The following is a 13,043-nucleotide window of genomic DNA, read 5'->3' on the forward strand; positions in this document are numbered from 1 at the left end:
AACTTATTGTAGTTGAACAAGGAAAAGAAACACCAAGGACCGTTATCTATTATCTATGGGCTTGTACTCTACGTTATAGAAATACCACTGAAAAGTAAATAACAATTATAGGTGAGGCACACAAGCCCTTTTAAGTTCTGTCTGCCATTTATAGATTTTCTGAATCCATTGTTTGAGGTGATGGTTTTATAGTTAAGAGGACAGAATGACTGGGCACCATGGTATTTCCCTTAGCATGGAGTGAATGTATGCTTAGCACAGTGTGGGTGGGGATGTGTTAAGCTGGAAGGCTTTGCCCATTATCATGTTGATATTTACTGTAAACTTTATTGTGCCTTGCAAAAATATACCAAAGAAATACTTTAAGTGATCAAAGTTGGCATCACCAGTAATGGGAGAAATGATGTTATGTTTCCTGATGTGATGCAGAGGGAAGGACACAATATCAGAACATAATATTTTTGACAAAAACATTTAACATTATTATAAGAAGAAAAAAGTCAGGTAAATTTAGATTGTGGAACATTCCTTTTAAGGCCTGAACTATTTTAAAATGTGAGTATCATGGAAGCAAAAAAAAAAAAAAAAAAGGAAGGGCCGGATCTGTTCTAGATTAAAGGAAACCTAAAAGAGACAAGACAGTCAAATGCAGTAGACGATTCTTGTTTGGATCAAGGATTAGGAGTTAAAGTTGGGGAATAGCTATAAAGTACACTATTGGGACAAATTGGCAAAGTTTAATATGAGATAATATGGTAAGGGTATTGCATTTCTTTGATATATGTTATGATTAAATAGAAGGATGTCTTTGTGCTCAGGATATGCAGGCTGAATTAGTTAGGGGTAAAAATCATTTAAAAACTATGTGCATTTATAATTCTGTAAATTGTTTTACTATTATGAATTTCATAGTAAATCAGAAACATAACTTAAAGGTTTTAATACACTTTGTATGTTAGTTTTCAGATGAACGAGATTTGTAAAGATTGTATTTTTGCTTGGTGGTAACAGATAACTGTACCACGATAATCTTGTTCAGTTATTTTCCTTAGCTTAGATTGCAGTTTTTAAGAACTCTCTAAACACTATATACCCAAACTGTGAGTCTTCCTCAAAAACAAACAAAAAACCAAACAATATTAACTAATATTCATTAAGCACCTACTAGATTTTAACATTTTTTAATTGAAGGTTTTGTATTTGGAGTCACCTTTAATTTAAATGAAACCTCTTCTTGGTCTAAGATAGACATTTTAAACTATCTTTATTTAAAAATGTCATGGATCATTTTTGTAATTTTCTATCTTGCAATTAAAACAGAAAAGATGATACTTTAAGAGCCAGATGAATCGAAAAACTAAATATGGACTCTTCATTAAGAGATCTTTGGCTCTCTTTTTTATTATAAACCTGTTCTTATTGATATGTTAGAAGTTTTATGAGTTTTAAAGTAATTTTAATAAGTACTCCACTAATATTTAAGTAATTCTCACAGGTTCTGTTTGCTACATGATAAGGTAGTGTGAACTTTTTTCCTTTTTTTTTAAAGTGGTAAATTAAAGTAAGAATTATTTGTATTTGGCCATTTGTGTTCGTTTTTATTTTCAAAACATTTTATCACTTTTATGGGGAACAAGGGAATCAAAGATGAGTCAGATTTTTCTGCCATTTGAATAGTCATAATTTTGTGTTCTTCTAAAATTGAATATTCTCTTCACTGCCCCTTGAAGCTTTTGACGCATTGATATCTGTGTGACAGTTCTGACAAACATGTGGGTGTGTTACACCAGCCCCTTCAGCATGTTAAAATTGTAGAATCTATTCTGAAATCTTGACCATTATCATTGCCTAAACATGTTTCAGGTACTTTTTAATGTATGTATTGAATAGTTTTTAGGTTTGTCTTTTTTTCATTTTATATATTAAGATTTTAGTCTCTGTGAAGTAAAAATAATTGTAAGGAGATACTGAAAGTTCCAACCCAGCATCACTACCATAAAAACTTAGGTCATATCTTCTTCATGGACCTCAGTTCTATTCACCTATAAGCAGAAGACATGGTCTCTGATCTGCTTTTGTTTATAATGAAAAATTCCTTAAGCTCATCAGTGTCAGATTGGTATTCAGTATCAAACAAGAACTGTTCTGTAGAGGCAGAGTTTTATTTACCAGTTTCCAAGAGAGAAATCATATTTTAACAAATGACTATTTTAGTGAAACAAGAAACAAAACTACCTTTACTGTCATTATACCTTCAGTTAATTAGCTTTTAGTTTTAATGCTGTAGCAAAGTAGAATCTTGTTGAAAGTATTTTAAGTGGCAATAATGGGTCTAAATTTATGCTAAAATGAAATGGCATGTGATACTAATGGGGAGAAGATGCTGAAGTAAAGTCTGACAGACCTTATATGCACAGGCCTTGGTGGTCACATTGTATCTTATTACTTGGTGTTTGCATGTTTTTTATAATAATTGTGAAATGCCATTTTGGTTTCCAACTCTTAAATTTTAGAAAAAGGTGTGTCTTAAAAATTGCAGGTATACTTCAGTTATTACTGCACCCTGTTTTTCTTTCCTTACCAATAAATTAGAATAGCTTTTCTTTATTAGGTTTTTAAAAAGTTACCGCATTTCATTATAAGCAGCTTTTTTTTCCCCCCTAATCTTTTTTTTTAAAAGATTTTATTTATTTTAGAGAGAAGGGAAGGGAAGGAGAGAGACATCAGTGTGTGAGAGAAACATTGATCAAGTTGGCCTTTTGCACCTACCCTAACTCAGGATAGGCCCCCACAACCCAGGCATGTGCCCTGACCAGGACACGAACCAGCGACCTTTTGCACTGTGGGACGACACTTAACCAACTGAGCCATGCTGGTCAAGGCATCAGCTGTGTGCTTTTATATTTTAATGGATTTTGGTAAGCCCCCCCCCCCCACTACCACCACCATAGTGGGGCCTTACCAAAATCATACTCTCGTATTTTTGAAATCTGTTCATAGTCGGGGAAGACGTGGCAACACATTTTAACATGATGTTGAATTTTAGGTGTTATTTTCAAGTTTAGTTGTAGCAAACTTCTATTAATTTTTTAAAATTATATGAATTAGGAAATAGAGCTTGAATTCCAAATGGGGAAGTTAAGTTTATTTTTATAGTTGCTTATGTGTATGCTTTTATGGTTCAGTATTCCTTTGCACTTTTTCTTGTTTTACATAGGCTATGTAGAACCAATGCAGACACTCAATGATGTGTTAGCACAGCTAGATGCCATTGTCAGCTTTGCTCATGCCTCAAATGGAGCCCCTGTTCCATATGTACGACCGGTCATTCTGGAGAAAGGACAAGGAAGAATTATTTTGAAAGCCTCCCGACATGCTTGTGTGGAAGTTCAAGATGAAGTTGCATTTATTCCCAATGATGTTCACTTTGAAAAAGATAAACAGATGTTCCACATCATTACTGGTATAAAACCTAGTTTATGGGTTATTTTGGGTAATGTTTTCTTTTTAATGTTGAAGTGGAAATATGGTTAAAATTGATGAAGAAAATTCTAGTTCTTGACATTAGAAAAAGAACATATTATTCATATTAATGAGCAATATATTTACATTTTGATTAGAGGAAATATTTGAAGGGGGCACCGTATAAGAGAATATTGTATTTATGTGAAACTTCTTTTCCAGGGATTCAGAATACTTAAAAATGAACATCCCTTCTTCCTTAGAATTTACCTTTGATCCAGACCTTACCGCAGAATTGGCTGCTGGAATGACCCCAGTTTAGGATAGTAATACTTTTAAAGACATGGCACTATGTCCATGCGAAACTCAAAAAAATTAGACATGCTTATAGACTAAAGTAGCGTGTCTCAAACTAAAGAGTTTTTGAGAGACCTTACCCAGATTACAAAAAAAAAACAAAGCGGTGGGGGGTGGGTAGTTAGAAGTCTTTGGGCAAATGTATTCTATTTCCCCAAATGGATTTTCAAGTTGTTTATATAATCTAACCCGGACATGTAAATTGTACATTTTCCAGAAGTATGGTCATTCTTAGGGCTTCAGTGTGGATTTTTAAGTGGTTTGAAGGATTTTACCATACTGACCCATTCACACAGCCCATTTATTAATGAGTTACACTGTTTAGTCAATTTGGCCTGTACTACATTTCTGGATGTTATAAAATTATTCTGCAGGCAGCTCTGTGAGCTATGGGAAAATATCTGTATGGTCTTTCTAGGCTCTAGTCAAGTTATAGATAAGGTATATTTTTTATGGATCCTCTCCATGAAGGGAGCAGTATACGTTTGTCTGAAGAAAAACAGCATTACTTCAGGGAGTGATAATGCCAGCAGTTCTGTCCATGTCTTTGAGCAACTTATGGTTCTGCTTCCTGCATGTCACATCATATTACCTAGGTGATTAGTCACCAGTGTGTAATTTAGGACTAACAGTTTATTTAGAAACAAATTAATAATTTTGCTTTTTGATATAACTTGTTTTATAGGCCCCAATATGGGAGGTAAATCAACATACATTCGCCAAACTGGGGTGATAGTTCTCATGGCCCAAATTGGGTGTTTTGTGCCATGTGAGTCGGCAGAAGTGTCCATTGTGGACTGTATCTTGGCTCGAGTAGGGGCTGGTGACAGCCAACTGAAAGGAGTCTCCACCTTCATGGCTGAAATGTTAGAAACTGCTGCTATTCTCAGGTAAGTGAATTTCCCAACCCCCTGAAAATGGAAATGAATGTTCCTGCCCCTTGGGAAATACATTTGCAGATTCACTTATAGAACATCTGAAAGCTTTCATCTAGAGTAATAGTTTGTGGACTTTATGTACTTTATATTATCTTAAAAAGGTGATTGGTAATAGTTGTGGGAAGCGTTGATTTTTAAAGTTCCTTCTTAAGATTTCTGGTAGTTGTTCACCTCATATTCCCCTCCCACCATGCTTTTGCCTGCACTCTTCACACTGCCTGGAACGGTCCCTTCTTCGTCCTGCCCTTTACTTAAGTCCTTTCCAGTCTTTACAGGCCCCTAGTGACAGAAATTCTACCTCAGTGATTTTTTTTTTCTTGGTCACATGAACATAAAGTTGTGGGTGTCTCTTCAGTGAACTCTGCGATGTCTGAAATGTATTAGGTTTTTATTTTAAAGGTTACTGCAATCTCTTGTCTTTATTTCACATTTTAGGAGCTTCTCTGAAGGCACGGAGGCTATGTCTTTTGGTTATTGGTGTCCTTAATACATTATGGGTTGATTGTTGTTTGTTCAGTGTAGTAATTAGTCAGCAAGTTAATATTCATAATCTACAGATTAAAGAAATAAGCAAACAATATCCATGGCAATTCACAGAAAAATAAATGACCAATAAGTATATGAAGAACTGTCAAATTTTCTTAATTAGAAAAAAAATTTCCCTTACATTTAGTTAAGTATCGCACACAAATTTTCATGACCACCAGCTGTGTACCCTCATCCCATCTTCATGTGGTGTTATTATTATTTTTAATCTTGGCTTATTTGATCTATTGCTACTTGTTTCATCTTCCTTCAGTTGTTCCTTGTTCATGTCCATGCCTATTTTTTTCTCCTGAAGTTTTAGTGCTTTTTATTGATTTTGTTGACATCTTAACATACTAAAATAATGAGTCTGTTATGTTTGTGGCACATCTTTTCTCTTGTCTTAATTTTGTTTTTTGCATTATTATGTTTTAATAAATTTTGACGTAATTGTGTGTTTCAGGTCTGCAACTAAAGATTCTTTAATCATCATAGATGAGCTGGGAAGAGGAACCTCTACCTACGATGGATTTGGGTTAGCATGGGCTATATCAGAGTACATTGCAACAAAAATTGGTGCTTTTTGCATGTTTGCAACCCATTTTCATGAACTTACTGCCTTGGCCAATCAGATACCAACTGTTAATAATCTACATGTCACAGCACTGACGACTGAAGAAACCTTAACTATGCTTTATCAAGTGAAGAAAGGTGAGTATACACTGCAGGTGTACTGTAAATTTGGAGTGTGACAGTGGGAAAAATCCTGCCCTTGAAATCATCAGCAGTCTGCTTCATTCTGAGTTGGTATGAATTATTGATGTTTTTACAGAATACATTTATCTCTTAATTTGCAGTTTAGGGGCAGGGACATGGTACATTGTGTCTATTTCTGTGTCTTGTAGTAGAACCACTCATTTTAAAACAATCGCAGAAAGAATAATTTGTACTCTTCAACATCACCACAGAGGAATTTCCCGTGACATTATCTTCGTGTCAAGTTAGCTTTTAGATAGTAACAATAAGCTCTGAAGTTCCAAGGCTCTAGCTGTTAACATAAATAAGTTAATTTGAAGTTGGGATTTCCAGAAATCCTAAAATTGATAGTAGTTATCACATAAGCAATGACTTATTTGTTGGCACTTTATCCTTTCAAAAAAGTTTTGTCATTTGGGAATCTGGCAGCTAATCAGATTACTGAACTGAAGAGATTAACGTGCTCGAAAGTTAATAATAAAGCATTTCACCACTCATCAGAATAAATTGTTCAGGTGGCTTACTGATTTTCCATGAACAGATTTTTCTGTATCTGTTGGTTGCACATAAATGAGATATTATTTTTAGTTCTTTCATCCTTTAGGTGTTTCTGTGTTTTTTTTTTAATGCTTCAGTAGGAATTCTTTTGAGTTATACTGTGTTCATATTATTATTGACATAAAATATAGATTCTTTTAGTTGGACCTTGCATTTAGCATAAAGTTGAGGTTTTGCTTTTAAATTATTATGTTTTGTGTGATATAGAAATGGGTTCAGAATATTTTTAAAAGACTAGATGAAGTGCAGAGAAGATAGGAATAAGTTTGTTCTTTACTGTGGATGTTTATCAAAAATATGTTTGTTTTGTATCGTTTCTATTAGTTTATTTATGTAGCCAGTTTTCCGGAGTCAACATCTCTAGAAAATAATGTAGGCAGATCCAGAGGATAGACCATCTGCTAATAATCAGTCAAGATATTTTGAATTAAATGCTCCTCTTAATTAGTGACACTTTTACATTTATTTGTTTTCCTTAGTACTTTAATTCCTCCCTTATGAAATGGAGACAACCTCAGGGAGATAAGAGTTGATTAATTTCTCTTCAGGTTCAGATATTTGTCTAGGCTTTTGAGGATTATGTGAAGCCTTTTCTCTGTTATTTTTATTTTTCTACTACATTTGTCAAGGATAAAATACAACACTGTGCCATAGTCACTTTTCACTGAAGACTTAATTAAAATTCCTTTATCTTAGTTACTCTGAAACATTTAGCTAATGTGTTTGAACTAACACAAAATGAGTTTTTTAACTACAAGGTAAGAAGAATAAGTTCCATTTACATAAATTGCTGTTTCTTCCTACCTGCCTCTCACCCATCACCCCCACCCCCACCCCCAATTTCTTCTAGGTGTCTGTGATCAAAGTTTTGGGATTCATGTTGCAGAGCTTGCTAATTTTCCCAGGCATGTGATTGAGTCTGCTAAACAAAAAGCCCTAGAGCTAGAGGAGTTTCAGAATATCAGAGAACCCCAAGAAAGTGATGAAATGGAACCAGCAGCAAAGAGGTGCTATCTGGAAAGAGAGGTTTGTCAGCTTGATTCTGTAGTTATTTAACCTCTGTATTGTTAGATATATCAGGTCACCAAGATGAGTTATTTTTTTTCCATGATTGTAATGTTTATTTATTGATCATTCATTATTGGCGTTCACTTACATTTCTTTGCAAGGCAAATAATTCATCTGTATTATTTCGATTTCTGCAACAATATATATACATCTGCATGATCAATAGAAAACATTTCAAGTACCAGATTTAAAAAGTAGGAGGATTCAGCTATTAGTCTAGGTTTGTAATAAGTAATTCAGAGGAGTTAATAGATGTCCAAGCAAATCTTTGATTACTTCATAAATGAATAGATCAAGCCTAGTTAAGGTGCATATTTATTCAGTGCTTAGTTAAGATGATACCAAAGAAATAAAAATAAAAAAATAATTTCTGTCCTCCAGTTATTTAGAATATAGCTGGAGAGAGAAAAATAATGAATATGTTATGGTCGTAGAGAATAAAGTGGCATATGACAGATGTTTACTCAGGAAAGCTCTTTTTATTTATTTATTTTTTAAATGATTTATTTGTTTGTTTATTTATTTATTTTTAGAGAGAGGGGAAAGGAGAAAGAGAGGGAGAGAAACATCACTGGGTGGTTGCCTTTCACTCTCACCCCCAACTGGGGACCTGATGTGCAACCTAGTAATGTGCCCTGACTGGGAATCGAACCAGCGACACTTGGTTCTCAGGCCGATGCTCAATCCACTGAGCCACATCAGCCAGGGTTCAGGAAAGCTCTTTGTGGGCAGGGTGTTTCTGTTCTCATGGGAGAAATGGGCCTTCTCTGAGTGATGGGTGGAAATAAGAGGTTCACACAGAAAGGTACAAGACCAAGGCCAACGTACTTTTTACAAATTAAAGGATTTGTGATAATGAAAATAAAAGAATCTTAATTCACTGCTAGGTTCTGGCAGCATTTACTTTGTGGTATGCATTGTGGCACATTTTTACTTCTCACGCATTTTTAGCTGTTACCCAGTGAATTTCTTGTTCTTGAAGGATAGTTGATTTTTACAGTAATCAATGATGTATATGGTTTTTGAACTTAAAAGTATGATTTTATCTGCTGTACCTCTATAAGCAGGAGAAATGTGTTATAGCTTGTCAGTAGCTTTAAGTATGGAAGATTGCCATCCTGAATGTAAGTGGTCTGGTGTCAGCACCACAGCTCTCAGGGATGTGGGTTTAGGGAGGCTCTTTTATGTAATCCCTGGTTTCCAATTGGAACAGAAAGTCATGCAGCTTTGATAATAATAATTACAATGTATTTTGAAAATGTTTTTATGCTAAGGGAGACAAAAGTGCCCTTGTTTAATAGAGAAGTAGTTTTTCCTTTATCTTATTTCAATATCTACCTTTCTTTTACCTTTAAGGTACTTATTAGCAAGTAGTTTCCTGTGTTGAAATGCAGCCCTACTTTACACAGTGCTTAGTGCTTACCCTTTGCCAGGCACTGCACTTTGCACATACTAACTTTTTAATTCTTGGAACAGCCCAGTGAGGTCGGTAGTATTTTTATCCTCGTTTTATGGATGAGGAATGTGGGTAAAGAATTTGCCCGCAGGTCACATGGCAAGTAATAAGCATTCTTTAAAATGGTAGTAATGGGGCAGTAAAATAAATTTTAAAAGATCCCTGGCTGGTGTGGCTCAGTGGATTGAGTGCCAGCCTGCAAACCAAAAGGTCACCATTTGATTCCCAGTCAGGGCACATGCCTGGGTTGCAGGCCGGGTGCCCAATCGGAGGCGTGTGAGAGACAACTGATCCATGTATCTCTCACACATTGATGTTTCACTCCCTCTCCTTCTCCTTCCCTTCTCCTCTCTCTAAAAGTAAATAAAATCTTTTTTAATAAGAGAAAAAAAGAAATATTCTGTGCATGAGTATTAAATTTTCAGTTACTATTTATACCTTACAGTATTTGTAAACCTTGAGTTCTTTTTCTCCCAGAATACTTAAGTTGATCAATTATAAAAACTGAGGAAATTGGGAACTACTAAAATATTCAGCCCCTTTTTCATTAGCAGCTGAATATATATTTATTAATATCCTTTTAATATCTTGCTATAAAGAAATGTGGTCAACTAAGGGCTTTGCTATACAGTTCACCCTTGAACAACAGGAGTTTGCACAGGTGCACTTATATGCATTGTTTTTCAGTAAATAGTTTATATAGCCTACTGGTTGACCAGAAGTCTTATTGACAACATAAACAGTCAATTAACACATATTTTGTATATTATATCTATTATATACTGTATTCCTAAAATAAAGTTTTGGGTGGATTAGAAATTATATACAGATTTTCAACTTCCTGGGGAGGTCAGCACCCCTAACCTCTGTTTCGTTAAAGGATCAACTGTATATACTAGGCTGTGCACAGTTAAAATTTTAAAGAATATTCTTTAAATATTGAGTGGTGTGTTTAGATGGAAATTTAATGAAACTATTATTATTTATCTTGACTTTTAGAAAAGACATTTTAAAAACTAATGGGACATTCACATGTTTTTCAGCAAGGTGAAAAAATTATTCAAGAGTTTTTATCCAAGGTGAAGCAAATGCGCTTGACTGAAATGTCGGGAGAAGACATCACAATGAAGTTAAAACAGCTGAAAGCTGAGGTGGTAGCGAAGAATAATGGGTTTGTAAATGAAATCATCTCACGAATAAAGGTTACTACGTGAGAAAATCCCACTGATGGAATGAAGATAGTATTGATAAGCTATTGTCTGTAATACTTTTGTATTCTTTTATACTAATCCTTTTTCCATAGTGATGGCAAGTGATGCCCATGGGATATCAATTTAATAAAATATTTAGTAATACTTTGCTCTACCTGAGTACATTTTCAAAGATCTTTATTTTGAAAAACGATAACCGTAACTGAGGAATACTTAAATGGACATGGTCAATAATAGTAGGCAATATGTTGAATTTTATAAATAAAATCATGTAGTTTGTAGAATTTGATATGCATTGTATTCCTTATAAGAGGACTTATACATATATGCATTCCCAAATGGTATGGAATAAATAAGTAACATAGATACTTTGTAAAAGGGAAGGATCTTAAAACTAGAAGAAACCATGGAAATCATGTTGGCAGGGGCCAGGTTGTCTGCATACACATTAGCCAAGGAACTTATCAGTCCACAGTCCTAGAGTGATCTTCCACGCTGTCTGCATTCTCCCACCCAGTCTCTAGAGAGGCTTAGAAATCTGGATTTTAACAAAACCTTTCATATTGGGAACCCTGACTTAGTCTACTTCTCTTGTTTTACAGAAAAGAGATGGAAAGTTAAAAGTCAGTGGCTGGCCTTGCTGGATATGGGGGGGAAAGGGCAGCCTTTCAATAAATGGTGATGGGATGATAGCTTATTCGTATATGAATAAAATGAAATTGGATCCCTACTCCATATCATAAAATCAACTCCAGTGAATTTTTGACCCAAATGTACAAGACAAAACTACCAAGCTTTTAGTAGTTAGTTTGGTTCTATTGGAAATAATACAGGGAAATATTTTTATGACCTCAACTTTGGGAAAGATTTTAAGTCACAAACACCATCCGTAAACTTGAACACATAGCTTTATTGAAATTAAGAACTTTTCATTAAAAGACCCCACAAAATGAAAAAGACTAAATCCATAATGGGAGAACATTGATACCACATAAAATATCAAAGTATTTATATCCAGGCTATACAAAGAACTATAAAATCACTAAGAAAACAGACACTTAAGAATCTTGAAAAGGTTTTAAGAGTCTTATACTCATTTACAAAAAGACAACCCAGTTAAAAGGCAAAAGATCTAAATAAATACTTTTACAAGGAAGATATACAAGTGGCTAATAAACATGTGAAAAGGTGCAGAATGTCGTCAGGGAAATGCAAGTCAAAACTAGTGAGCTATCACTTCATATCCATTAGGATACTAAAATCAAAAGTGAGAACAAGTATTGAGGGTGTGAAGAAATTGGAACTCATACACTGCTTGTGGAAATGTAAAATGATGCAGTTGCTTTGGAAAATAGTGTGGTATTTCCTCAAACAGTTATTACCATATGACCCAGCATTTCCATTCTTAGGTATATATCAAGAGAAATAGACATCCACACAAAAACTTGGACACAAATGTTAACAACAGTATTATAGCAAAAGAAAAAAAAAAAAAGTGGAAATAACCCAAATATCTATAAACGGGTGAATAGATATACAAACGTGGGATAACCATACAATGGAATATTACCCTGCCGTAATAGGCATGAAGTACTGATACATGCTACAATTTGGATGAACTTGGAAACAGTAGTAAAGGAACCAGTCGCAAAAGTTTGTGCATGATGCCATTCATGTGAGTCCCCATAGGAAAGTACAGAAGCAAAGGAGATTAACAATTACATAGGGCTGGCAAAGAAGGGAGAGGATGGCTAAAGGGGATGGGGTTTCTTTTTGAGATGAAGAGTCTAAAATCTACTTTGATGTTTGCACATATCTACATGTATTAAAATGGATTGAATTTTACACCTTAATTGGGTGCATTGTATGGTATGTGAGTTATATCTCAAAACTTGTTTCTCATAAAGTTGAGGCACTTTGCCCAAAACGGAAAAAGTGGTCCATACATGGGAAGGTCTTTAATCACCAGTCAGAAAAATTAAAACCATGCTGGTTACCCCTCAGGACCCTCCCCAGATTGACAGTTATTTAAAGTAAGCTGTGCTTATTACATGACTGTGCTAATGAATCAGTGGGGCCTTCAGTTGTGGTCTCCTTCCTTTTGGGATGGTGGATGTAAATAAAGTAAAAGGTAAACTAATTTCTGATCTGTCAAAAGAGTTGGAATTTAACATTTTAATTATAATGTGGTTTGTTTTTTCTCACTCAAACATGATCTTGGAAAATACCAGAATAAAGCCACATATATCAATAGCCAAGATTTCAAAATCAATGATACTTTATCATGAAGTCTTTTGACCACCAAACCACATTTCTGAGAAAATGCACAATGTTTTGCATTTTTAAAGCACTGAAGATGAAGCCATAGGTAAACACGGATTGCTTCCTCACACAATCACATCAAGAATGACAACTACACTACAAATGTCACCCAGAATCGTCATAAAATCGAGTTGTATGGAGATCTGACAACCAAGGGATTAAAGAAGCCATACTCATCCAGATCGAGGGGCAGAGATGTGGACCAGGTGGTCCCACACCTACATGTGGATAAAAACCATGTGGTGGATAAAAATCAGGAGGAATACCTTGGGAGTGAGAGGCTCCCAGCCTCACAGTAGACCATCCAGCCCAGGGTTCCAGTGCCAGGAATATAAGTCCCCACAACTGGCTGTAAAAACCAGTGGGCTGCAAAAGGAATGGCTTCTCAGG

The 13,043-nt window shown here is 35.0% G+C and overlaps 1 protein-coding gene across 1 annotated transcript in view; it reads left to right on the forward strand.

The window, feature by feature from the left end:
• MSH2 (mutS homolog 2) overlaps positions 1 to 10,485 on the forward strand; it is a 60,012-nt gene extending 49,527 nt beyond the window's left edge. The window contains exons 12-16 of the mRNA XM_090280244.1: positions 3,218 to 3,463; positions 4,505 to 4,709; positions 5,746 to 5,993; positions 7,447 to 7,622; positions 10,164 to 10,485. Of these exons, the coding sequence (XP_090136370.1) occupies positions 3,218 to 3,463; positions 4,505 to 4,709; positions 5,746 to 5,993; positions 7,447 to 7,622; positions 10,164 to 10,334 (1,046 nt within the window). The 3' untranslated portion in view covers positions 10,335 to 10,485. The remainder of the gene's footprint in view (positions 1 to 3,217; positions 3,464 to 4,504; positions 4,710 to 5,745; positions 5,994 to 7,446; positions 7,623 to 10,163) is intronic.
• Positions 10,486 to 13,043: the final 2,558 nt, after the last annotated feature.

The sequence above is a fragment of the Furipterus horrens genome, unplaced genomic scaffold, assembly GCF_987537825.1.
Source record: "Furipterus horrens unplaced genomic scaffold, mFurHor1.1.pri manual_scaffold_6, whole genome shotgun sequence".
Classification (NCBI taxonomy): domain Eukaryota; kingdom Metazoa; phylum Chordata; class Mammalia; order Chiroptera; family Furipteridae; genus Furipterus; species Furipterus horrens.